Below are 23,422 nucleotides of genomic sequence, written 5' to 3' on the forward strand. Positions count from 1 at the left end.
ATCAGTTACTGATTTAACATTCTTAAAAATTATATATCAAGTTTAGCATCACTCAGAATAAGCAGATCTATTTTAAGAAAATGGTATAAAGGATTCCTAAAAGTGAAACAGGGTGGGAGTACAAGTCAGTACGACCTTTCTAGAAATCGATCAGCCAAAATATTTAAAGTGCCTTAAAAACAATCCAACAATTCCATTTATAGGACTGTAAGAAATAGGACTCTATAAGAGACACAGGAAAATTTATGCAAAATATTTATCTGAGAAAATGCTCTCACATAAAGTGAAATAGTAGGATAGACTATATAGCACAGGATCCCAATTGCCATAAAAGGAATGTGTATATCCGTATACTTACGCGTAGACGAAAGGCTAGAAGGTTATATACCAAAGTGATTACCACTAAGTGATATGATTAAAGAGTTTTGGTTTATTTTTATTTTCTTTTTTTCCCCTACAATGAATGTATTTTGAAAACGTATTACAATATGCATAAGAAAAAACACTAATAGTTATCTCTAGGTTGTGGTATTATGGTAATCTTTGTTCCTCCTTTATCCTTTTCCGATTTTTTTTTTTTTTTTTAGTTTTCTACAGCACATATGTCACATCATTAGGGAAGAAAGAAGTGAAAAAAATTACTAATAAATTAAGTATCGGACCATGAAAGCAATAGAAGATCTGAAGAAACTGTAATGCAGACATGCTGGTATGGGATACAAGAAAAGTTATTACAATAATGCTATATATCCTTTAAATTTTTAAAAAGTCATGCAATTGTCCTATCACTGGTAGCATAGGTACTGGGTTCTTTTCCTAATGTGGTGGTGAATTTGCAGAGTTAACAATCTATTCGTGAACAAATCTGTGCCTTTGCATCTCATTCAGGGCATCTTCTAATCCATCACAAATTTTTTAAAAAGGCACAAGTATTTTCACGACTTTCATGGTTTAATCAGCTTGATCTCCAAACTTACCAGGCCCCATTAAAAGACTAATTGCTATTATGAATTCACAGAGCTGCAAGGAACCTCAAGGGATCATTTAACTCTGGAGGATTCAAGAGTTACTAGGAATTACTTAGAGTTCCAGAAACATTTGAATACATGTCATTTTAACTATTTAACGAAGTATAATAAAGAACAGCATACATCCAAATGGGTTATATACCAAATCTCATCACAATAGAGTCAACCAACACAAGAACTAATGCAGGCTGTGGAACAAAGTTTATTTTGCTAACTCTGTTTACAGACCTTAATGTCTCATAAACGTACCACTGATTAGTAGAGTAACAGCTCTATATCATCTTTTTAAAAAATTCAGGCCACTCATACCAAACTGTTCAGGTAAGCACACTGTGTTATATAGTAAATCCTTGTTGTTAACCATTTTGTATATAGTGGTGTGTATATGTTAATTCCATACTCCTAATTTATCAATCTTCCCTCCTTCTTCCCCTTTGGTAATCATGAATTTGTTTTCTATGTCTGTGAGTCTGTTTCTGTTTTGTAAAAAATTCATTTGTATTACTTTTTAGATTCTACATATAAGTGATATCATATAATATTTGCTTGACTGGGTTTTTTTTGATAGTCTATTCCAGTGCTCAAAATAATCCTTTATTTTATTTTTAGACCTAAAACTTTAATTTCAAAAAACAACTAAATACCTACCCAACTCCAGATATATAAATTATTAGAGTGGTTTTTATACTTATTTCCTCCCATCATGCACACAGTAAAGCTAATTCATATCAAAGATTTTAAATTATATGCAAAAACTGTATATTTACCTTACACCAGTGCTTCCTAAAGGGAGAAGACCTTGGCTACTGTTTTACAGATATAAGAAATGCTTTAGTTCTAAGGACAGAATTTAGGAGATGAAAAAACAGTTTAAGCTTCAAAAGATATTACAGACAAAAACTGACAGTGACTGAAATTACTTAGTGATAAATACCAATTTCTCAGGTGAAGGTAACAGTATTCACTTTGGCTCAATCAACTATCTTGTACCTGCTGGGTTATGGGCATATTACCCAAAATCTGTAGCATTTGTTTGGAAAAATTTTAAGAGAAATAGATAGTCCTGAAGTTGGTTTATTGCCTATACATCTTGGATTCTAAATAGATGATTACCTAACCCCAGGCCAGGGGTGCAGTTGCATTTTTGCCTTGTTTTCCTCCTTCTCTGCATCAAAATAATCCTTTAAAATAGGCTCTCTTAACTCTCTCCTTTCCAACAAGTCTACTTTCTCTGAAATTCAGAAATTAACCTTACTTTCTACAAAAGCCCTAGAATGTAATTCAGGTGTCAGAATCAACGAGCAAGGAAACAAATCAAGAAACACTTTCAGGTTCCTTGATTACGTTCAATTTTTTTGTAGAAGTTTTTTCCTCTGCTTGAAAACTGCACTGCCACCTACCTATCCTTTAGTTCTCAGGTTAAACTCATCCCTTGCAATAAACCTTCCGAATTTCTCAAATCCTAATGAAGTCTTTAACTCAATGCTCCCACAACACCCTGCACTTCCCCCATCTCAGCACTCATCAACGAAGCAGAATCCAATTGTCTCAACCATCTTTGTTGCCCCAGCACCTGGTATGCAGTAGGGCAAAAAGCAAACAATAAAACCAACCAAGCCTTTATAAAAAAAATGTGTGAAACAAATCAATTAAAAGCAGACATTAAGTCATGTTATCATCTCCATCTGATAAGAAACATAAAGCATTAAAGATAACCTCTGCTAATTATTCATTTTACATATGAGGAAACTAAGGTACAAAGAGGAAAATTAAGTTGCTTAAAGTTCCAAAAACCGGTGAATGACCACAGAAAATAGAACCTGGGAATCGGGAATCCGGAGCTATTTTTGCACTGTATTGCGCCGCACCCATTTAAATTTCATGTCCTATCTGACACAAACCGGATCCGGCAAACTGAAATACTCAGAGTAAGGAATTTCTGGAAAGACAATTTGGCTTGCCTCTTCTCCCCAGAATCTATACGGAAACCGGCTCCCGGGAGTCCTCCAAGTTTAATCATCAGGCATTTGGCGTTTTCCTAGGGGAAAAAAAGGCCCCGCCGGCCGATCGTGGAGCCTTGACACCTCACTCCAGAAACTAAACTAAAAAGCCGGAGGTCAAAATCCCGCGCTCGGAGACGGAGAGCAGTCCTTTTATCACATTGCTTCACTCATCAACTTTTTAGTTCTCCCCGCTTCCCGGTTCGCTCAGCCAGCGCACATCCCAGAGCTACTTCCCACCTAGAATCTAAACCGGTCTTACTGTATGATCTCCTCACTGACATCCAGGCCGAAAGTTTTCCGCAACTGCTGGGTGCACCAGCCCACCAGCTGCTCCTGGGACGCCGCCCCGGCCACCGCCATTTTCCCCAGCCGGAACCAGCTGGGCTACAAACGTTCGGCGTCCTGCGCCGGACTAGTTCCCTTCGCAACACCAACCTCGAGCGCGCGGGTTCCGCCAGCCGGCACCGCCCCACGCCGTAGCACCGCCCCACGCCGTAGCACCGCCCCCAACACAGATCCCTCCCACCTGTGCCACCTCCTCCTTCCCACTTCCTGATGTTTTCAATTGTACCAGGGCTCCATCTGTGCGTGATTCTTCCGCGTCGTCAGATGTAGGACGTGAAAATTGGGAATTCTGCTGAGAAGACAGTGCAAATACCTATAAAAACTACAGGTTAGGAAAAAAACAACATAATACCCCGTAACTGGAGGGGCCAGCTTTTAAATTGGTCAGGTTTTATGTAAAACATTTTAAATAGCACTTGAAAACTAAGAGTAAATGCTGTAAGGATTTGCTCCGGTGGCAGTGTGGTTTTATACAGCCCAATACTAGAGTCAGGCTGCTAAAATCTCTATTTATTTTTTTGAGCCAGGTCTTTTCTAGGAGGACCACGACAACTTTGCAAGCTCAAGGAGGGGAAAACTTAAGTAAAACAGGTGCTGGGGTTTGGCTTTGAAGACCTTCCACATGAATCATACGTATTGATTATTAAGAAGTTAAAATTATTTGAACCCAAGGTGACCAGAGTTAAAGGTCTTTGGCTACTTCCTACTCCACTGGGACAACGGACTGGGAAAAATTTAGCCAGATTTTTGTGGAGAACATAATGTCTTCTGACATAGTTCATCAGTAAATTTAATTGACTGGCTTTATGTTACGTGTATAGGTTCTTCATTCCCATTAGGCTGTTTAGGCTAAGTAATTACAATAATGGATGCTGTTTCACCTTTTTATGTTAATATTTTTACCAACATAAATAATCAGAATCATATGTATGTTGAAGTACATTAAGTATAGATTGTCTTTATTATTAATTTGGAAAATCCTTGATTTACCAGATTAAAAAAACACTCTGAATGTTCATAAATGGTACAAGTTTTGTTTCTTCATAGAAATCTGCTACGTTTAATACTAATTATAACGTATCCAACTTCCTTACCTGTTTTTATACTGTTCTGTTAACTAAAATGTTAAATTTTTGAAGACAGAGACTAACCTAAGCTATTTGTACAATAGGACTTAGTATATCATGCATATTATGATGAAATTTTGAGAACCTTAAGAATAAAATGTTCTTTTTTTCATAAGGAATATGTTAATGATTGTAATCTCTAGTTTGTAATATATGTAATATAATGCCATTTATAATCATTATCATTTTAAAATTGAAATATAGTTGATTTACAATGTTGTGTTAGTATCATAGAAAAGTGACTCAGTTATACATATATATACTTTTTCATTTTTATCCAATATCGGTTACTACAAGATATTGAATATAGCTCCCATTATCGTTTATTAAAATAAATTTCTGCCTGAACAAAGCAAGCACATTTATTTAATATGATTTAAAGATATTCTTATGTATAAATTTAGGCAGAAATTTCATTTGTACATACTACAACTTTTCTTAATGCCCTACACCTTTAGAAATTTCACATTCACACCACACAACTCTGTTTTATTTAAGTGTAAAGGAGAAGAACTTCAGCAAAGCAAACATTTAAATTAAGATTTTTTTGGAGGAGGGGAGGGTATAGCTCAGTGATACAGTGTATGCTTAACATGCAGGCGGTCCTAGGTTCAATCCCCAGTATCCCCATCAACAAATAGTCTCTTTTATCCCATGTCCTCGAGTTTCTTCCCTTGTTTTTTTTCCTTGAAATATATTCAGTTTACAATATTGTGTCAATTTCTGATGTATAGCATAATAGTTCAGTCATACATATACATGCATATATTTGTTTTCATATTCTTTTTCCTTCTAAGTTACTACAAGATATTGAATAGTTCCCTGTGGTATACAGTATAAACTTGTTGTTTATCTATTTCATATTTATTAGTAATTATCTGCAAACCTCGAACTTCCAATTTATCCCTTCCCACCCTCTTTCCTCCTTGGTAACCAAAAGTTTGTTTTCTATGTCTGTGAGTCTGTTTCTGCTTTGTAAATAAGTTCATTTGTCTTTTTTTTTTTTTTTTGACTCCACATATAAGTGATATCATACAGTATTTTTCTTTCTCTTTCTGGCTTACTTAGAATGACAATCTCCAGGTCCATCCAAGTTGCTGCAAATGGTATTGTTTTATCCTTTTTATGGCTGAGTAGTATTCCATTGTATAAATCTAACACAATTTCTTTATCCAGTCATCTGTCAATGGACATTTAGGTTTCTTCCATGTTGTGGCTATTGTAAATAATGCTGCTATGAACATTGGGGTGCATATATCTTTTAGAACTAAAGTTCCCTGTGGATATATGCCCAGGAATGTGATTGCTGGGTCATATGGTAAGTCAATTTTTAGTTTTTTGAGAAATCTCTATACTGTTTTCTATAATGGCTGCTCTGAACTACGTTCCCACCAACAGTGTAGGAGTGTCCCCTTTTCTCCACATCCTCTCCAGCATTTGTTTGTGGACTTCCAAATGATGGCTATTCTGACTGGTGTGAGGCAATACCTCATTGTAGTTTTAATTTACATTTCTCTGATAATTAGTGATATTGAGCATTTTTTCATGTGCTTATTGGCCATTTGTATGTCTTCATTGGAGAATTGCTTGTTTAAGTCTTTTGCCCATTTTTGGATATTTTTATTAAGTTGTATGAATTGTTTTTATATTCTGGAAATTAAGCCTTTGTCAATCTCATCTTTTGCAAATATCTTCTCCCATTCCATAGGTTGTCTTTTTGTTTTGCTTATGGTTTCCTTTGCTGTGCAAAAGCTTATAAGTTTAATTAGGCTCCATTTGTTTATTCTTGCTTTTATTTCTATTGCCTGGGTAGACTGCCCTAGGAGAGAACATTGCTGAGATTTATGTCAGATAATGTTTTGCCTATATTTTCTTCCAAGAGGTTTATAGTGTCTAGTCTTATGTTTAAATCTTTAAGCCATTTTGAGTTTATTTTTGTGTGTGGTATGAGAGAATATTCTAACTAACTTCATTGATTTATGTGCAGCTGTCCAGTTTTCCCAACACCATTTGCTGGAGAGACTGTCTTTACTCCATTGTAAATTCTTGCTTCCTTTGTCAAAGATTAATTGACCATAGGTCTGTGGGTTTATTTCTGGGCTCTCTATTCTGTTCCATTGATCTACATCAATGCTGTAGCTCTATAGTATTGTCTGAAATCTGGGAGGGTTATTCCTCCAGCTCTGTTTTTTTTCTTCAGTATTAATTTGGCAATTCTGGGTCTTCTGTGATTCCATATAAATTTTAGGATCATTTGTTCTAGTTCTGTGAAAAATGTCCTGGGTAATTTTCTAGGGATCACATTAAATCGGTAGATTACTTTGGGTAGTATGGCCATTTTAACAATATTAATTCATCCAATCCAAGAACATGGCATATCTTTCTATTTCTTTAAGTCATCTTTAAAAGAAAGAAAGAAAAAACCTATTGAACACACTCTGAAATATCATAATGCATGACAAGTCACTTTTTGAAGCTACTATAGAAACAAATAGCTAATGTATTTGTATTGAAACATCTTACACTGCAACAGATTGCTTTGCAATTAAAGTTTTGTTTTATCTAAAAAAATACTATATTAAATAAAAGTGGTGAGAGTGGGAAAAAAATAAATAAACCTAATTACCCCCTCAAAAAATTTTAAAAAGGAATTTATACTCCATATCACTGTTTTTTCTTAAGTTTTACTCTAATATACATGCTTTCTTATCATAATTGACATTAAAAAGACAAACCTACAAATATAGCTATGTATATGTATATGTAGATCCTTTGTACAAAGGTATATTTGCAATTCTTTCTAGCTATTTGTTTGGCCTGTGGACCAAGGGAAAAGACCAGGTTCTCTATGCATTTCTAATCTTTCCAAGGATCATGGATATGAGTTCGAATTAGGTAATTCAGGCCTTAAGTAGAAGCCACTTACCTGAAATGGAAATAATGTGCACTGAAGAAATGTGTATTGAGAGGGGCTTGATGACAAGCAACAAAGAAGGATACCTTAGGGCTTGTTGACTTTTCTGAAAGGAATTTGGCTATAATCTTAGGCTCTAAGATTTAGATTAAACTACAAGTAATTTGCAATACATTTCCTCCTATTACAGTGTTAGTTTCATCTGTTGTCTAGATTCTGTAATTAAAAAACACGAAGTAGTTGTTGATTCTGTTAAATTACAGAGTAACCTTTATTCAGAAAGTTCAAGCATAATTCATTGGAAAGAATCTATGCTGTGCTTAAATTTTCAGGGTTACCTTTGAAGTACACATTTAACAATATACATCCTAAGGCAAGTTCATTTGATCAGGTTTTGTGAATGGTATTCAGAGAGTGAAAATCACTCCCCCAGGGATACTGTGAGTAATTAAGATAAGCATAGGGATAAACAATAGTTATGAGATCCTATTCTAGAGTACACGATGTGCCAGGGATATACCCTTTGCACATTTGACATATTTTTAAGGAATTGTGAGACCATACAGATCTAAGGAAAATGTTTTATTGTAATAATAATAACGTCTCTTTTAATGTATGTATGTATATACAAGTCACCCAGTTTTTTCTTCAGTTTCGCACTATCCTAAAAAAAAAAAAAACAAAAAAACAAAACCTGTAAATAAATTGTATTAGCTTCCTTTTTCCCATTCCATAGAATTGCCTTAATTATGGACGCTGTAAAGAGAGTGCATGCCTCAGTTATTAAAGGAAAGTTCTCTTTATTTTAATTTGCATCAAGAAATTCATTTCAGATGTTGCTTCCGGGAGTCAATCACTATGGATAGAAGCCTGTGGTTAACTTTCGAGGAAATGCTGGAATTCACTGTCTTTCTTGGGCTTTCTTTTCTAAATAGGCCCTTTCCCCTGGTTCAGAGTCTTAGCACCCACGCATTGGGCACCCTAGGAAAGCACCCTGACATCGCCCACCTGGGTCAGATATGAATCACAACCTTCTGCGAGTTGATGGGCGGGTCAACACCTCGCCGAGTGCCGGCAGCAGTCACCACCGGACACTGGTGATTGGTTGCGCGTTAAAGGCGCGGAACCAATGAGAGCGGCGGCCCGGGAGAGTACAGGGAGCGCGCGGGAAAGCGACCAATATAAACTCTGGCGGGAGATTCGTTTTCAGGGCCTTGTCCCGTGAAACACCCTCGACTGGAGTGTCAGTTGATAGCTCTCATCTGGTGTTCGAACATGGTGCGGACTAAAGCAGACGGTGTCCCTGGCACCTACAGAAAAGGTGAGGCAGTCGAGCACTAGAGTGAAGGGCAGGTGGTTCTTCGGACATCCCCGCCGCAGGCGGGAGAGGCCGGGACTCCCCACGGCGCTACCCGCCAAACTGGTCCAGCCCGCCAGGAAGGGGCGGCCCGGCCCCTTTAACCAGGAGGAAGAAGCGGCGGGGACAGGGGAGGGTTATCTGCTGTTCTGCATCGCGGGGCTCTCCTCTCCGGTCGGCTGGGTCAGAGACTGGTAAGAACGTGGCTGTAAGACTTCCTGTCCCCTTCTGAATGCTGTCCTTTACCTCTCTCCGCAGTGGTGGCTTCTCGAGCCCCCAGGAAGGTGCTTGGTTCCTCTACGTCTGCCAATAATTCCACGTCGTTTTCGTCACGGAAAGGTAAAAAGCGCCCCTGCAAGCTCCTGGAGGAACCCTCTCAAAAAGGAGATCAGGCCTGGCACCACAGTTCTCCTGACCTGCGAGCCCCCTGACCCACCGTGGAATTTCTTTTCCTGAGATCCTCACCCCTGAATTTCTTCCTTGCCCTCTGATATAATGAATGGGCCTTGGTCTCTTGGCGCGCTGGGGTGGAGGTGGGGTGTTGCATAGTAAAGAATTAGGGACGGACAAACTTTCTCTTCAAACCTGTTTTTCTTTTCTGCTTTAGCGTTCTTATTTTTCTTAGTATTTACAGATGGACTTTTTCTTGTGAGGGGCTATTTAAGCACCTCTTTACTAGATTAAGAATTATGACAGTACTTGACAGTGCTAATCACGTTGTCTTCTTACTGTAAATGTTTTTGTTTTCATTTCTGTGCATCTTTTTTCCTTACTACCCACTTTGCAGGCTTCCTTCCTTCCCTTTCTCTTCTTTTTTTTTTTTTTTTTGGAGTGTGGTGTCCTTGCGTGTGTTTTCAAACTTTGCAGCTCCTGATACTGCTTTTTGGGACATTAGGAGGGAAAACTGAGCCACGGAAATACCTTCACACCATTCCTTCTGTGCCATGAGAGGTTGAGGAAATACCGTGCCATCTAGTGTCTCATTTCTTTCAGTAGGAAGTTGAGCAGTTTGGAAGATAAATTCCACAAGCCCTAGTTAAGAACATACGGAAAAAAACTGTGTCAAATTTTGGTATGACAGTACATAAGACTAACTGAATAGCTCTGCTTGTGGAGAAAATGTGAAAAATATTTTCTATTTTGTTAATGCAATTTTTCTAGGCTAAATGATAAATATAATAATGTATAATGTACTACTGACTGAATACAGCTTTATTATGTTACATTTTAAATTTCATTTTAAGGGGAAGGATATAGCTCAAGTGATAGAGTGCATGCTTAACATGCACAAGGAACTGGGTTCAATCCCCAGTACCTCCTCTAAAAATAAACTTAATTACTTCCCCCACAAAAAAATAAAATGAAATTCACTTTAAGGTGGATGTAATATCATTTAATATCATTTAGATTTGATGCTAAAGAATTAAGTTTCCCTTTAAGGAATGGTGATTGTATTCTTAATTTTTATTTAGTTCCATCTGTTTATATTTTATAGCAGAAAATAAATATGCAGGAGGAAATCCAGTTTGTGTGCGCCCAACTCCCAAGTGGCAAAAAGGAATCGGAGAATTCTTCAGGCTGTCCCCTAAAGATTCAGAAAAAGAGAATAGAATTTCTGAAGAGGCAGGAAGCAGTGGCTTGGGAAAAGCAAAGAGAAAGTAAGTTTTCATATTTGGAATATGAGACATATTCTTGAAGATAAAAGACAACAGAATATTGAGTAACTGAAAGATTTCTCTTTGAGCAGATAAGAAAATATAAACCAGATTTTTTTTTTTTTTTTTTTTTTTTTTTTTGAGCAGAAAAAGGTTTATTGCAGGGCTAAGGAAGGAGAAAGGGTGGCTGGTGCTTAAAATACCCAAACTCTGAAACCAGAACTTTTAAAAACTGCTAATCCCTTATTTAAGTCACTCTGAAATTTGAGACGTAAGTGGAAGTTATTATTTTTACTAATCTCAGTCACAGAAAGAGGGTCAGATAAAATTCCCATTCAGATAAAGTTCCCATTCAGATGATAAGTACTACAGTATTAACCATGAACTTCTGGTCTTTATTCTTTAATTTTTACTGTTTTCTATAGAATTTTTTTCAAAAGCAATTTCTATGATGGTTTATGTAGCTTGAATTCCATTAACCCCACCTCTCAAAAACTACTAGTTCAACCTTCACAGGAAGTATATAACCAGTATGGAAAAGTTCAAAAATATAGAAATCCCCATCACCAAGAAATAACCAAAACTAACACCATGGTGTATTTTCTTCACACCTCCTCTATAATTATGCAAGGATACCTCAAAACAAAACAAGGTGGGTATAAAACTGCACACATACGGAGTTCAGTGTGTAAACCTAAGAAGATAATTAAATCAGGCGTTCACATTTTTAATGTCAGGCAAGTGTTCTTGATAAATGTTAAGCAAAAATTCTGGATACAAAAATACAATGATTATTGTGTAAAAGACATGTATATAAATATACCAAATGTCTGTACAAAATATGCCAAGTATCAATAGTGATAATCTCTGGGTAGAAATCTCTCCTCATACTCAGTGCTTCCAACTTTCAACAATAAACATATTTTAAGAATCAGGAAAACAATAGCACCATTGGGGGGAAAAAAAGCAATGGAAACCTGCTTTTTAAATCGATTTATAAATAATAGTGTCCAGACTCTCCAAAGAATTTTGAAATTTTTTATTTCAAAAACAAATTATTTGACTGGAGGTGGGGAGTGGTGCCACGTAGGCTTGGTGCCACGTCACTGGCATTATGAAGCCACTTAATTTAAGACCCTGCTAGGTCCCTCCCTTGCACCAGCCAGGACCCGGTGATCCTCCAGCGCCCGCGTAGCGAGCCCCGTCCAAGGCGCAGTGATCAACGCGGGCAAGGAGATGGCGGCCAGGCTCAGTTTGGGGCTGCTGCTTCTGGTGCTGCTCCTACCCATGCAGATTTATTCGTCCGTTCTTACAACCAGCACACAAGCTCCTTCGGTCCAAACCACAACGACCGGCTGTGCCTTTCAGTCAACAGCTAGTCTCCTTGTGGTCTTGCTTGCCCTTCTACATCTCTACGGTTAAGAGACTTGGCCAAGAAACAGCTACAGTTTACCAACCCATCTCCTAAAGCTCGCTCCATGCGGCATCTACAAGTCCAGCGTGGCAAGGGGAAAAAAAAAAACAGGTCTTCATCAAATCTACTAATTCCACTCCTTATTAACACAGAAAATGTTGACAACCCCAAATTGGACTATTTTAAAGAGCGTCTGAAGGATTTGACTAGATAATGAATGCCAAAATTAAATCTGCTGGAGTTTCACGTACAAGACTGGAAAGAGCATGGAGAATTAATGATGTGATTAAGTGTAATTTAAGAAATATGGACACTTGAAACCGTACCTGGTAAATAATAACTTCATAGTCATCTAGAGAGAAAGGATGAGCTGTGGAATGGAGATTCAGTTTTCATTTTGGTTCATGAAACCTAGAAGGCCATAAAATGATTAGACAATATAAAAAGCTTCAGTGATTCTGTTTATGATGTACACTCACCAGGTATTACGGTAAACCTTCTATGTATTGTTTCAGCAATCCTAGTGTAATGCTGATACACTCTGTCAGGTTTTTTTTTTTAAATCAGGTTTTACATTGTTAAGTTTTCACTGTTTTTTTTTTTGTAACTTTTTCCTCTGGGGCTTTGGATTTGACATTGCATTTTGCTTTTTGTAGTAACAGATGTGTGCCTGGGCAATGATGAATTGGAATCTACTACAAATCCAAGATTAAGTAATCCTTGCATATATATTCAAAATCAAATGATAGGTATTTCCTATCACACAGTCCCATCCAATAAGAGCGCCAGACTCATATAGCTGATTTGGATCTCTTAACTTGATTCCAAAGATTAGAAGTACAATGACTTCAACCGGTCTTAAAATACTGCTTTGTATTTGTGCATATGTTGAATAATTTTTACAGCTTAAAAATTGACCTGTTTTGAAGGCATATTTGACAGATCTTGAAATTAAGAGGCAAATATATGAAGGAGGCAAAAATAAGGTGTATTGGGTTTTTGGGAAATGAAGACTGGAAATTTGCCTGCATTAAATTCACAACTGTTTTTTGCTCTTTCTGTAAAACTTGATGAATCAGAATAGCTACATGTGGAACACCTACATCAGTCATTATTTTTAGATGGTTAGAACCTGCTACTAAATCTAAGTGGGCTTGATTCTGGAAAGCAAAACTTTACAACTGCCTTGATGTACAGAAACCTTTTTAGAAATAGATACTCCGTGAAATCTTTAGTTCACATGTTCACAGAATGATGCTTAGGTGTTAAGTATCTAGTATGTCCATAGTACTCTTAGTAAGTCTCAAGCCAATATTTGCCATCTTTAGAAACCTACACAGAAACAACCAGATCCAACAGATCTCAAGCTCTGTTAGATCTATGTGTGTGAGTGAACACACCCCTTTGCCTCATATCTGAACACTGTACATCTGTTTTGGATTGTACGTTGTGTTTGGAATTGATTTGCATTGAACACAAACTAAATAAAAATAAATGGCCAAAAGAGCAATTAAAACGAAGCTTTTGACGTATAAAATGATGTTTATGCATATAAAATGTTAAGAATTAGTCAACAATTTCATAAGATCATTTAGTAAATTGTTATTGAGTGCCTACTTTCCATCTTATGAGATGTTTAAAAGGAATGTCAAATTCTGGAGCATTAATCAAATTTTATATTCTGTTGCTATATCACTATATGAATCCTGGTTTCAATAAAATCAACAAGCAAGGAGATACATTTTTGGATAGTTTTTTAATAGACTTGTTTTCCTATATGTCTCCGTTAGTTCCTTCTCATTTTCTGGCACTATTCTTCCATATACTTTCTCATGTTAATATGAACAAGCTAAAAGTCAATATTAGCTCTAGAATATATGACAGTCCTCTTGAATTATTTGTGACTTCCATTAAGGACATAAAATATTTGGCAATATAGCCAAATGTGGCTATGCCATTGATCATCATAGCAATAAAATGTGTATCACAGGCTTTTCATCATATGGAGAAAGATTACACATACAGTCTTGTAAAGAACTTTGATCCATCGTATAATAAAATCTGTGACATAAAACTAGGTAATAGAGGTTTATATTATTGCTTTAGGCTTCTTAACATTTGTTTTTGTTTGTGAGAGTTGTAAGTATCACTTTATTGATGGTAAATTGATAGATTTACTGTTTTTTTCTTCCAGTTTTATTGAGACAAAACTGACATACAGCACTGTACAAGTTTAAGGTGTACAGTCTAATGATTTGACTTACATACATCATGAAATGATTATAATAGGTTTAGTGAACATCTATCATCTCATATAGACACATTAAAGAAACAAACTTTTTTTCCTTGTGATGGGAACTCTTTCAATAGATTTAGTATTGATAGTAAATAGTAAACTATCAGTATATTAGAAGGACTTCTGCTATAAACTCTCTAATTTAGAGAAATATAGAAAATATAGAACATCGCTACTCCTATGACTTCATAATTCTAACAAAGGCAGGGTAAACGCCCATCAGGTGCATGGGGGAGAATCAGAATCAAGAACGACTATCTGCTCAAAACCTTGAACAGAACTGTGATACCTAAAGTAAATTAAATCAGGTCCCCCACAAAAAGAATTTTGGGTCATGATAGTGTTAAGTTGTTAACTTGATTTCATTTCCAGGAAAGTACAATGAAGACCTCTTGGTAATATAATGGTAGGTGAGTCAATGGTAATCCTATACTAAATCAGAAAACCTTTGTTTTAGTTTCCTTCTTTGACTACCTAGCTCTATGACCATTCAGGCTTACTGGATCTAATTTGAAAACTGATTATTTTAGGAGAAATCTCATAAACCTTTATCAGCTCTGAAAAAGATTCTGATTTATGATTAAGCTTTCAATTGACTTCTTCTGTATAAAAAGTATAATAAGTACAAAATAGCTTTGGGATAATATAAATTATTTTTCAAAAGCTATGACTACTGCATGCCAATTTAAGACAGTTTTGGGATTTTTCTAGTTAGGTAATACATTCACATAGTTCCAAAAGGGTATACAGTCAAATATGACAACTTGCTGTATTTTCTCTGCTTGAGTGTATTGGTTAAAATTTTTTTTCCCCTTAATGGAGGCACTGGTGATTGAACCCAGAGCATGCAGTCTACCACTGACCCCCCCCACCCCTTTTTTGCCTTTTATTACTACAGAGTTCTCACTGAATGATTATACTCCTCATCAATCCACTTAATCTATAAGGAGGTGGATTACCCTCCTCCTCCCTATAGAATGCTATAGAAATAGAGATTCCCTTTTAATAAAAATGGCAACATATCCTAAAGGAGACACTGATTTGGCAAATTCACAGGCAAAATAAATTATTAAAAATTTTATCGCTCTAAAGGGGAGGGTATAGGTCAAGTAGTAGAGCACATGCTTAGCATGCACAAGGTCCTGGGTTCAATCCCCAGTACCTCCATTAAAAATAAATAAACCTAATTACCCTCCCTGCTAAAAAATAATAAAATGGTAGGATAATAAATAAAATATTTTAAAAAGTTTTATCACTCTAGGATTTGGAATTTGTAGGGGTTTGTCAGTTACTGGAGTTTAATTTTCTCTCATTTCTAGTCTCTTGACCATACCCACTGCACTGTTAATTAATGTTCTTGATTTATATGTCTTTAAAACACTGTTTATGTTTTGATTTTTAAACATTTGGCTCAGGTGACTATTGAAGTTCTCTATTCTTTCTACAGAGCACGTCCTTTGCCACCTGATCACACAGATGACGAAAAAGAATAGAACTTTTTTATTCATCCTTGACTGATGTCTCCTGTTTTCTCTGGTATTCTAGGGTGTAAATTTGCATAAATGTATTTGTTCCAATTAGCATTGTTGAATAGGCATTTAATTTTAAAATGAGGCTTACATTTAGTTATTCAAGAGCAAGTAGTTATGATATTGGAAAGTTTGTGAGATTAATTATGGTTACTTAGCTTAGTATTCAACATAATGTATTTGGTTTCTTTTACCTGTTATTAAGCTTTTTCTTGCTAATATAATTGCATGGTGTTCTAATTATGAATCTACTGTATTTGAGGTTTGCTTGGATCTTTGTACTGTTGCCATGTTTATTGGCATATGATTATTGGAATGATGCCATATTTTTGTTCTTTTTATTTGCTTTAAAAAGCAGAGTTAGATTTTTGCACATCGAAAAATTCAGTGTTAATTAAACTGAACCCATACCCCTTTTTAAGAAAGTGGGGCAAAGATGCAATGTTGAAAACATTTGGATGGCTATTTATCTTCTCCTTAGAAAAATTTAAGGACAGCTTAGTCCTAAGGGTTTAAAGGGTTGATAAAGCTTCTAACAACAACAAAAAGATAAAATACTAGCATACAATCAGGCAGGAAGATTCCATAGACTACATTAAAAGAGAGGAATTTTCCTAGAATATGCATTTTGTTCAGTGCCATAAAATATTACCCTTTGGGCCTATACTTTTAGAGTTGGAAATCAATAAAACATGAAAGGCAAATTATGCTATAAACCCAGAGCTATGTCTAAAGTCCTTAGAGCTACTATTGTATTTTTCAAGATAACCAGGGGTATAATCGAAGAGGTGGGTATAGTACTACTTAGTAACTGATGTTTTGCTTCCTTATCAGGCGTTTTGCTTACTGACATCCTGTTGTCAAAATTAACCATGTTTTAACAGGCATGCTTTTCTGAAGTTTGTTTTTAATAAACGATTACTCATTTTCACAAGACTATCCATATGTGTGCTTCCTAAGATTATATACTACTAGATATTTCTATTTTACTCCTTTCAAATACAAATCAGTACACTGACCTGATTTTATCAACTTCCAAAATGAGTCTGGATGACTATAGAATATTTTTTTCTTTGTCTTTTAGAGGTGGATATTACACAGAATGTTACTGAATTGAGAGCAGAGTTTTTACCCTAAGTACTTCCTTGATAATTAGGCTTTTTATTAAGGAGTAGCTCAAACCAACCCTCTAAATAAGTCAAGTTTTGATAGGTTTGAAACCTGATTTGCTATTTTTCACTGATGGAAAGAGAAACTTTATGGTGGTGTGTCCAATGAAGTCTAATTTTGATATGTAACTGTTTCTAAAAAATGTGACCTAAAGAACCTGCAGTCTTTTTAAATACAATCCTTTCAAAATATACAGTATTTTTGATGATGTCTAACTTTTATTAGGCAGAGGTCCCATGTAATCTTTCCTTGTCAAAGCTTTTAAAAAATGTAGATTGGCAATTTAGCCTCTTCTAAACATGAGAGAACTACAGACTCCCTGTTTACACTGAAACTGAATCAAAAATAAACTTTGTACATTAAAAAGATAAAGTAAATTTTAATTTTGTATCCCTTGTCACAAAGTTAATATTGTTTTCCTCTTTGAACGGGTCATTCAAATTATTAATTTTAGTGTTAAATTCCTGACCAATGATTAAAACTTTTTATGGAATTTTTGAATGATAGGACACTAGGAGGATTATATGATTTCCTGTTTTTTACATAGTTTCACAATGGAAGAGTAATACTACAGCAAAAATTGTAACGTATGCTTAGAGTTATTTATGAGATGAGAAATGCTTATCATTTTTTAAAAAGCAGAAAACAGAGCCTAAACTCAACCTTTCCTATACACACACACACACACACACACACACACACACATACATAGATATATATATATAGAGAGAGAGACTGCTTACAAATCTCACTGTACTTAGAATCCTTCAGGCTAACTCAATTTTCGAAAATCTGAACATAAAAACATCTGGGCTTTTGTCCAACTGACAGTGTTAAGATGATTCTTTTTACCTTTGAGGATAGCCTATGGAGGTGGGAGAGATGGTCCTTGAATCAAAACTGAGAGGAATGTTAGAAGTTATCTTGTTCCCCCAGGCCAGCTATAGCTTTTCATTAGGTGGATTGTTTTATTACCTGGCAGCTCTAATTGTGAAAATGCTATGAGTTAAAAATTTGATTTTTTTCTGAACTCTCCTCCTGTTCTTAGTTCTGTCCTCAAAATAACATAGAACAAGTTACTCCTTCCATGTGACAACTTTTAAGTATTTAAAGATAGCTGTTACATCTTTAGCCTTCTCTTCTTAAGGCTAAAGCTAAACATTCTATTATGTCACGTTTATCCTAAGTGAGTTTCTCTTAAGTCCCTTAAGAGAATGTGTATGGGGCCATGCCTTTCGTCTTGTATACTGCTTAGGCAGATAAATGGTAAATCTGGCTACATTTCTTCTAATTGATCCCAAGAATTCATTAATTTTGGTATCTTTTATGTTTACTTATTTTTTCTTTAGTACTTAGAACTGCCAATAGAACTTTAAGAATATTTGAGCATTTAAGTATTAATTCAATAATTAATAATAATAAATAATAATTTAATAGTAACAGAGTATTGGGTTTCCCCAAAATAAACCTTAGATACCTTAATTCTTTCTTAAATGATTACAAGGGACAATTAAAAAATGTTTTAAAAGCTTTCAAGAGATTGGAAAAAATGGCTGGAGGTCCTACAGGATGAAGGTACTATACTGACCTTGAAGGCTATTTGAGATCTAGCATAGATCTGAGAGCACTGTCTTAGCTATGGTTCATATTAAGACTATGGATTCCTGTGGTACTACTCAAAAAATCCTAAAAGTGTAGTTAAACCTACATAGCTAGTTTTAGGTGTGGATTGTGTTATATACATATTTATTTATTTATTTGAATTTTACAAATTCAAGCTTTGATAAATATATACACCTGTGCTATACATCTTTTGAGGTCTCCAGATAATGAGTATGTTGAAAATGATAGAATTATGGAAGTCACGTGACCACTTAGGAATCAAGCCAGGTATTCATGCACCTATACAAAAGTGATTGCATAGTAATTTTTAAAAAACTGTAGGAAGAGTGGGTCTAAATGAATGTTGTTATATGCTAATTTAAGTCACATTTCTTAAGACAACAGGAAAAATGAATGATGCATAGGAATTTGCATTTTTATGTTGACATAAATTGCCGTGTTTGACCTTAACTATTTTACCCAATAAAACATTTCCTTCTATGGGACACATTTACCAATTCTATGTTTTTAATTTTTTAGAGACATCTGAGTCCACCATAGTTTCAGATAAGTTGTTCATTGGGCTTATAATCTTACTTTTCTAATTAAAATTTTAAAATATTTAAACCTGTTGGCAAGCTCTATTTTGTCATGGTAGCAGAATTATCACTTGTCAATTACAGCCAGGTAATTGTGCTCACATTCCATTTGAATTGTGTACGTATATACTCCCACATCATGTATGTATGTGCATAGCAAGGGTTGAAATGTTACAGATTTATTAAACAACCTTCTAATGACATTTGAACCTAGTGATTTCCTAAAGGTTTTGCTGAACTGACTCTAAGGTGAATCAGTTTAATGCTGTATCATGTGTACAGGAAACCAACAGACCTGCTGTTTCTTTAAAGTTACCAAAGCTCATTTCCTCTGCCCCAGCTAGGTGGAAAACAGTTCAGTATTGGTGACTAAGTGGTGACCAAAAAAATTATGACCAAAGTTATTATGACCAATAGCCAGCAATTGCAAGTACATTCACTGCCATGGGCTAGATAACAAATTCATGAGCTACGATTAAACTTTACTGCTTTTAAGCAGACTTATTCAAGATAGGAAAGTTAAGCCAATATTTTTACTCATTTTTCTCTGAATGCCCAATTACATTTCTCTGAATATTTAATTGCCATAAAGATATAGGTAATTTTTCAGAAGAGAGGATTAATTAGTTTGTTGGCTTTTGCCCCAAGCAGTGGTTTTCCCAATGTTTTTCAAGCTCAGATCACCCCAACACAAGAATAAATGTCTCTTATTAACACTGTTCTGTCCACAGTATGGGAATGAAGGTTTATTCTGAGTGGAGGATTAAATGTCTTCCTCCTTCCCAAGTTTGATTACTGGCTTCCTCTGGCCTTTTCTCACTTTTTTCTTTTCTTTTAGGGAGTAATCATTATACTCTATATACAGTGAATCTTTGTTTTCCCCTTCCATTTAGCCAGGTTATTTCTAGATCATACACAAACATTTGCAGTCCTTTCAAAAGAAGATTAGTGAACGCAAAACTTTCTCATTATTCGGTTTCAGGGGCTGTCACAGGAGAGCGAAGTGCATGAAAAAGCTTTCATAACATTGGAGGTTTTTAAAAACCCAGTTGAAACACAACTGAAAATCCGCAAGAGGGAGATGCTTGCTAAACCGCCAAAAAGTAACTCCCACGAGGGACCACAGTCAGCCTTAGGAGAAACCAGTGGGTCCGCCTGGGATTCAGGGAGGAAGGGAACAGGAGTAAATAGTAACTGGGGGCTGGTAGGGGGAGTACAGTTGAAGAGAAATCAGGATGCACTTCGTGGCTTTGGCAGGGAAGCCCGTGCTCCACCCAAGACCAGGAGCAGAAGGTAAGAGCGTTTTGCCAAAGAGGAGCACACATCCCTCATACCTCTTGGTAGTCCCAGAAGAAATGGGGGTGGTTGTCTTTGAAGGCACTTCCGCTTAGCAACCCCACGCGGTTGCTAAGGAGGGGCGGTAGTGGGGATGACCCGGAAGTGGTGGTGTCCATTTCTTGCTGCCTGCTTTAAGTTTGACCTATCGGGAGCGCTAGTGTGCTCTGCGCTGGGCTGAGGGTGGGGCCCGCGCTAGTGGTTCCGGCTGGGCTTCTGCCGCCCCTCTGCTCCTCGTCTTCCCCCTCCCCTCTCGCACCTCTCCTCCCTCCCATTCCTGGGAAAAAGAGAAGCCGCCGCTGCGGGTGGGTAGAGAAGCATCGGCGCCTCCGGGAGGGGACTGCGTCCGCCCCATCTGAGCTCCGGAGCACGGCACGACCAGGTACTTGCTCCGGCTTCGACGGGGTCCGGGAGGCTGGAGCCCGAGGGTGTGTGTGTCTGTAGGGGCGGGTGGGGGCCCCTTCTCCGGGTCGGGGAGGGGAGCGCGGAGATCCTGGGTGGGGCTCAGGCAGGCGTGTGTGACTGTGAAGGGTTGCGGGGGTGGAATCGGAGGGTTGGGGGACACCGTTGGGCGAGAGTTTCGGGTAGCCGAGTCGAGATTGCGGAGGAGGCGCCCCCTCGGATGCAGACGACTTCGGCCGGTGTGGACCGGGAGTTTGCCACCTGGAGGGCTCACTCTGAAAGGGGGAGCATCCTCCCGGGTCAAAAGGAGAGCATGGAGCTCGGCGAGGTGGCCGGGGCAATCCCATACTTCTGTTGCTTGCTTCCCCTGCTCACCCCGTTGGGACAGAGCCCGGCTTCTGGGGTTGTGGGTGTTGTGAGTCCGCTGGGCACCGTGGGGAGCCGCCCTTGGCAGAGCTAGGGCAGAAGAGTGGGTAAAAAGACCTCCCTCCTCCCAACTTCCGTGCGTTTCCCCCACTTCTTCCTTTACTGCTCTCTCGCTCCAGTGTCCTGCAGGAGCGGTTTTCCCCCCAACGCCCCTCAGTGGGCTGGTATCACAGCGTTAAGAGGGTCGAACTGGGTTGGTTGCCCCTAAATAATACTTCGAATGTTTGGAAAGTGCCAAAATTGCAATATTCAGCCAAATCTCCCAGCTTGATTTGAAATCTGGTGTAAATTATTTTAGAAAAGTGCACTTCTGAAAGGCACCAGACTATAGGCTAGTCCGGCGTAGCCTTTTTTGGTAAATATGCGCGTTTATAAAAAATAAACCTGGGGAACCGTATGGATATAGAGGTTTAGGCGAGACATGTTGAGGCAAGCCTTTTTCAACCTCTTTGTTACCTGCCAGTAAGCCTGCCCTAGTTTAAATGAAGCAGAGATCCTTTCATTTATATTTCAATCAGTGACTGAATTGTAGGTACTGTGTGTTTATAGATGTCTCAGAATAATTATGTGAACGTTCAGAGAGACAAAGATTCTCAGCTTTTGAGCCTGCCTCTTAATCTTTTAAGGAGATAATTGTGATCAAGTGGAAGTATTGGCTTTGAGGTTGAGTAAATCTCGGATTGAACCTGGACTGCCACAGGCTAGTTATTGACCTTGGGCAAGTCATGGAACCTACCAGAGTTTCAGTTTCTTAAGTAACATGAGTTAAAATTCTTATCTGTATTGTAAGGGGGATAATGTATTTAAATAATAGCCCACTTTAAATGGAAGCACCTTCCAATTGAAAGATGATTTATTATTACTGTTAGACATTCAAAGTAGCCCAGTTTAGTGGAATGAGGTTTGCGATAGGAACAGAACTGGGTAATATTCTGAAACATAAGTATACAACTGGCTTTCAGTGGCTTCTAGTAGCATGAAATCCAGTTGTCAGTAATTTCTTAAAACTCTTGAAAATAAAGCAGGATATGTTTGCATTAACTGAATGGCCAGTAATCTTTCAAAGGTTTTTCTCAGATTTGGATTGTATTGTATTGATGAGAAAAATATTTAAAAAGTAGTGTATGTAAATCTTAATTAACAATGCATGTCTCTGGAGAGAATTAAAACTGGGGCATAAAATAGAAAGTAGTTGTAATTTTAGAATTAAAATCAATAGAAGTAGCATGATTCAATTAGACTTAAAGTAGTAGCAAACACTTACAGAATTTATATATATATATAAAATTTGTAAAAGAAATGAAAATGGAATTTCTACCTTTAAATCATTATGATGGTAATATAGAAATATATGTCGGAAACATGAAGTCTTTATTCATTTGTAGGTATAAGATGATACTGTTCTATGTAACCTGCGTAACCTGTTCTATGTTAGATTGTCAGCTAATGTAGTTTGCTTTTTGATGTATTTTGTAGTTAGTAATTTTTAATTCATAAATGTACTTTATACTCAAAAGGTAAAAAATAACTTGCTTTAATAATACTTTTTTGTCTGTGTATGAAAGAAGAGTAGAAAATTTGTAATTCAGTATCCCTTTTTAGGGGTTACAGGTTTTGCATAATTTTGAGAGAAATTTTCAAATATATTTCTTTGTGTCTCTTTTAAAGAGTTTACCTTTTTGTTTTTTTTGATCACTCAACTATATTGCATGCTCTTTGAGGTAGAAATACTGTTTAAAATTTTATCCACCACTGAAGTTACATAATAGGCAGCAAATAAATAATGGTCAAATTGAAAAATGGATGGATATATTTAAAATAATTGATAAGGTATATTTATAGTATTTTTTAAAGAGTTGAAATTATGTTTTTGCTGCAGTTGTGGATTTTTGTAAGGTTATTCAACTTCCTAAATGACTTTTCTGATATTGTAAAGTCTTTACTGTATATGTATGTGTTAACTGTGTTTTCCTGGATCATTATTTTTCAACATCTTTGAATCTTAAAATTGAGACCATATTATCTTACTTTGTAAAGCCATCAGAAGCTCCCATTTTTCCCCCCTGTCTTCTCATAAAACTTTAATAAACCATTTATTTTGGTATAAGAGATGAAATACTAGTTGTATAAAGATCTATCTGAAACGTGGGCAACAATAGAGACTGTTAGAGATGATACTTTTCTCAATGACCTTTTCCACTTAAACAAAGTATGTGACCA

General features: G+C 36.7%; 3 protein-coding genes across 17 annotated transcripts in view; 2 read left to right on the forward strand and 1 right to left on the reverse strand.

Annotated features, from left to right (window-relative positions):
* TRIP4 (thyroid hormone receptor interactor 4) overlaps positions 1 to 3,470 on the reverse strand; it is a 46,844-nt gene extending 43,374 nt beyond the window's left edge. The window contains exon 1 of the mRNA XM_010955210.3: positions 3,291 to 3,470. Within this exon, the coding sequence (XP_010953512.2) occupies positions 3,291 to 3,391 (101 nt within the window). The 5' untranslated portion in view covers positions 3,392 to 3,470. The remainder of the gene's footprint in view (positions 1 to 3,290) is intronic.
* A 97-nt stretch (positions 3,471 to 3,567) lies between these two features.
* PCLAF (PCNA clamp associated factor) lies at positions 3,568 to 16,607 on the forward strand. Of its 2 annotated transcripts, none has more exons than XM_074366348.1 (5): positions 3,568 to 3,704; positions 3,904 to 8,738; positions 9,033 to 9,113; positions 10,273 to 10,432; positions 15,587 to 16,607. In XM_074366348.1, the coding sequence occupies exons 2-5, from the start codon at positions 8,693 to 8,695 to the stop codon at positions 15,630 to 15,632; spliced, it is 333 nt and encodes a 110-aa protein (XP_074222449.1). In that variant the 5' UTR covers positions 3,568 to 3,704; positions 3,904 to 8,692; the 3' UTR covers positions 15,633 to 16,607. The 2 variants fall into 2 exon arrangements, with proteins under 2 accessions (XP_074222449.1, XP_074222448.1); XM_074366347.1 differs by having other exon boundaries at positions 3,570 to 3,704; positions 10,270 to 10,432.
* A 3,919-nt stretch (positions 16,608 to 20,526) lies between these two features.
* CSNK1G1 (casein kinase 1 gamma 1) overlaps positions 20,527 to 23,422 on the forward strand; it is a 150,233-nt gene continuing 147,337 nt past the window's right edge. For 10 of the 14 annotated variants that reach the window (XR_012507754.1, XR_012507757.1, XR_012507753.1 and 7 more), the window contains exon 1: positions 20,529 to 20,756. The gene's annotated coding sequence lies outside the window, so the exon portion shown is untranslated. Of the gene's footprint in view, positions 20,757 to 23,422 lie in introns of all 14 variants that reach the window. The other 4 variants (XR_006724893.2, XM_074366351.1, XR_012507761.1 and 1 more) reach the window with 3 other exon arrangements.

Source organism: Camelus bactrianus, chromosome 6 (genome assembly GCF_048773025.1).
Source record: "Camelus bactrianus isolate YW-2024 breed Bactrian camel chromosome 6, ASM4877302v1, whole genome shotgun sequence".
Taxonomy (NCBI): domain Eukaryota; kingdom Metazoa; phylum Chordata; class Mammalia; order Artiodactyla; family Camelidae; genus Camelus; species Camelus bactrianus.

Excerpts from the sequence above, each read along its gene's own strand:
- PCLAF (XM_074366347.1), top strand. The coding sequence starts at position 8,693 with ATGGTGCGGACTAAAGCAGACGGTGTCCCTGGCACCTACAGAAAAG. Across the intron at positions 8,739-9,032 it reads CCCTGGCACCTACAGAAAAG|TGGTGGCTTCTCGAGCCCCC; the intron begins GTGAGGCAGTCG and ends CTCTCTCCGCAG. Across the intron at positions 10,433-15,586 it reads TTGGGAAAAGCAAAGAGAAA|AGCACGTCCTTTGCCACCTG; the intron begins GTAAGTTTTCAT and ends TTCTTTCTACAG.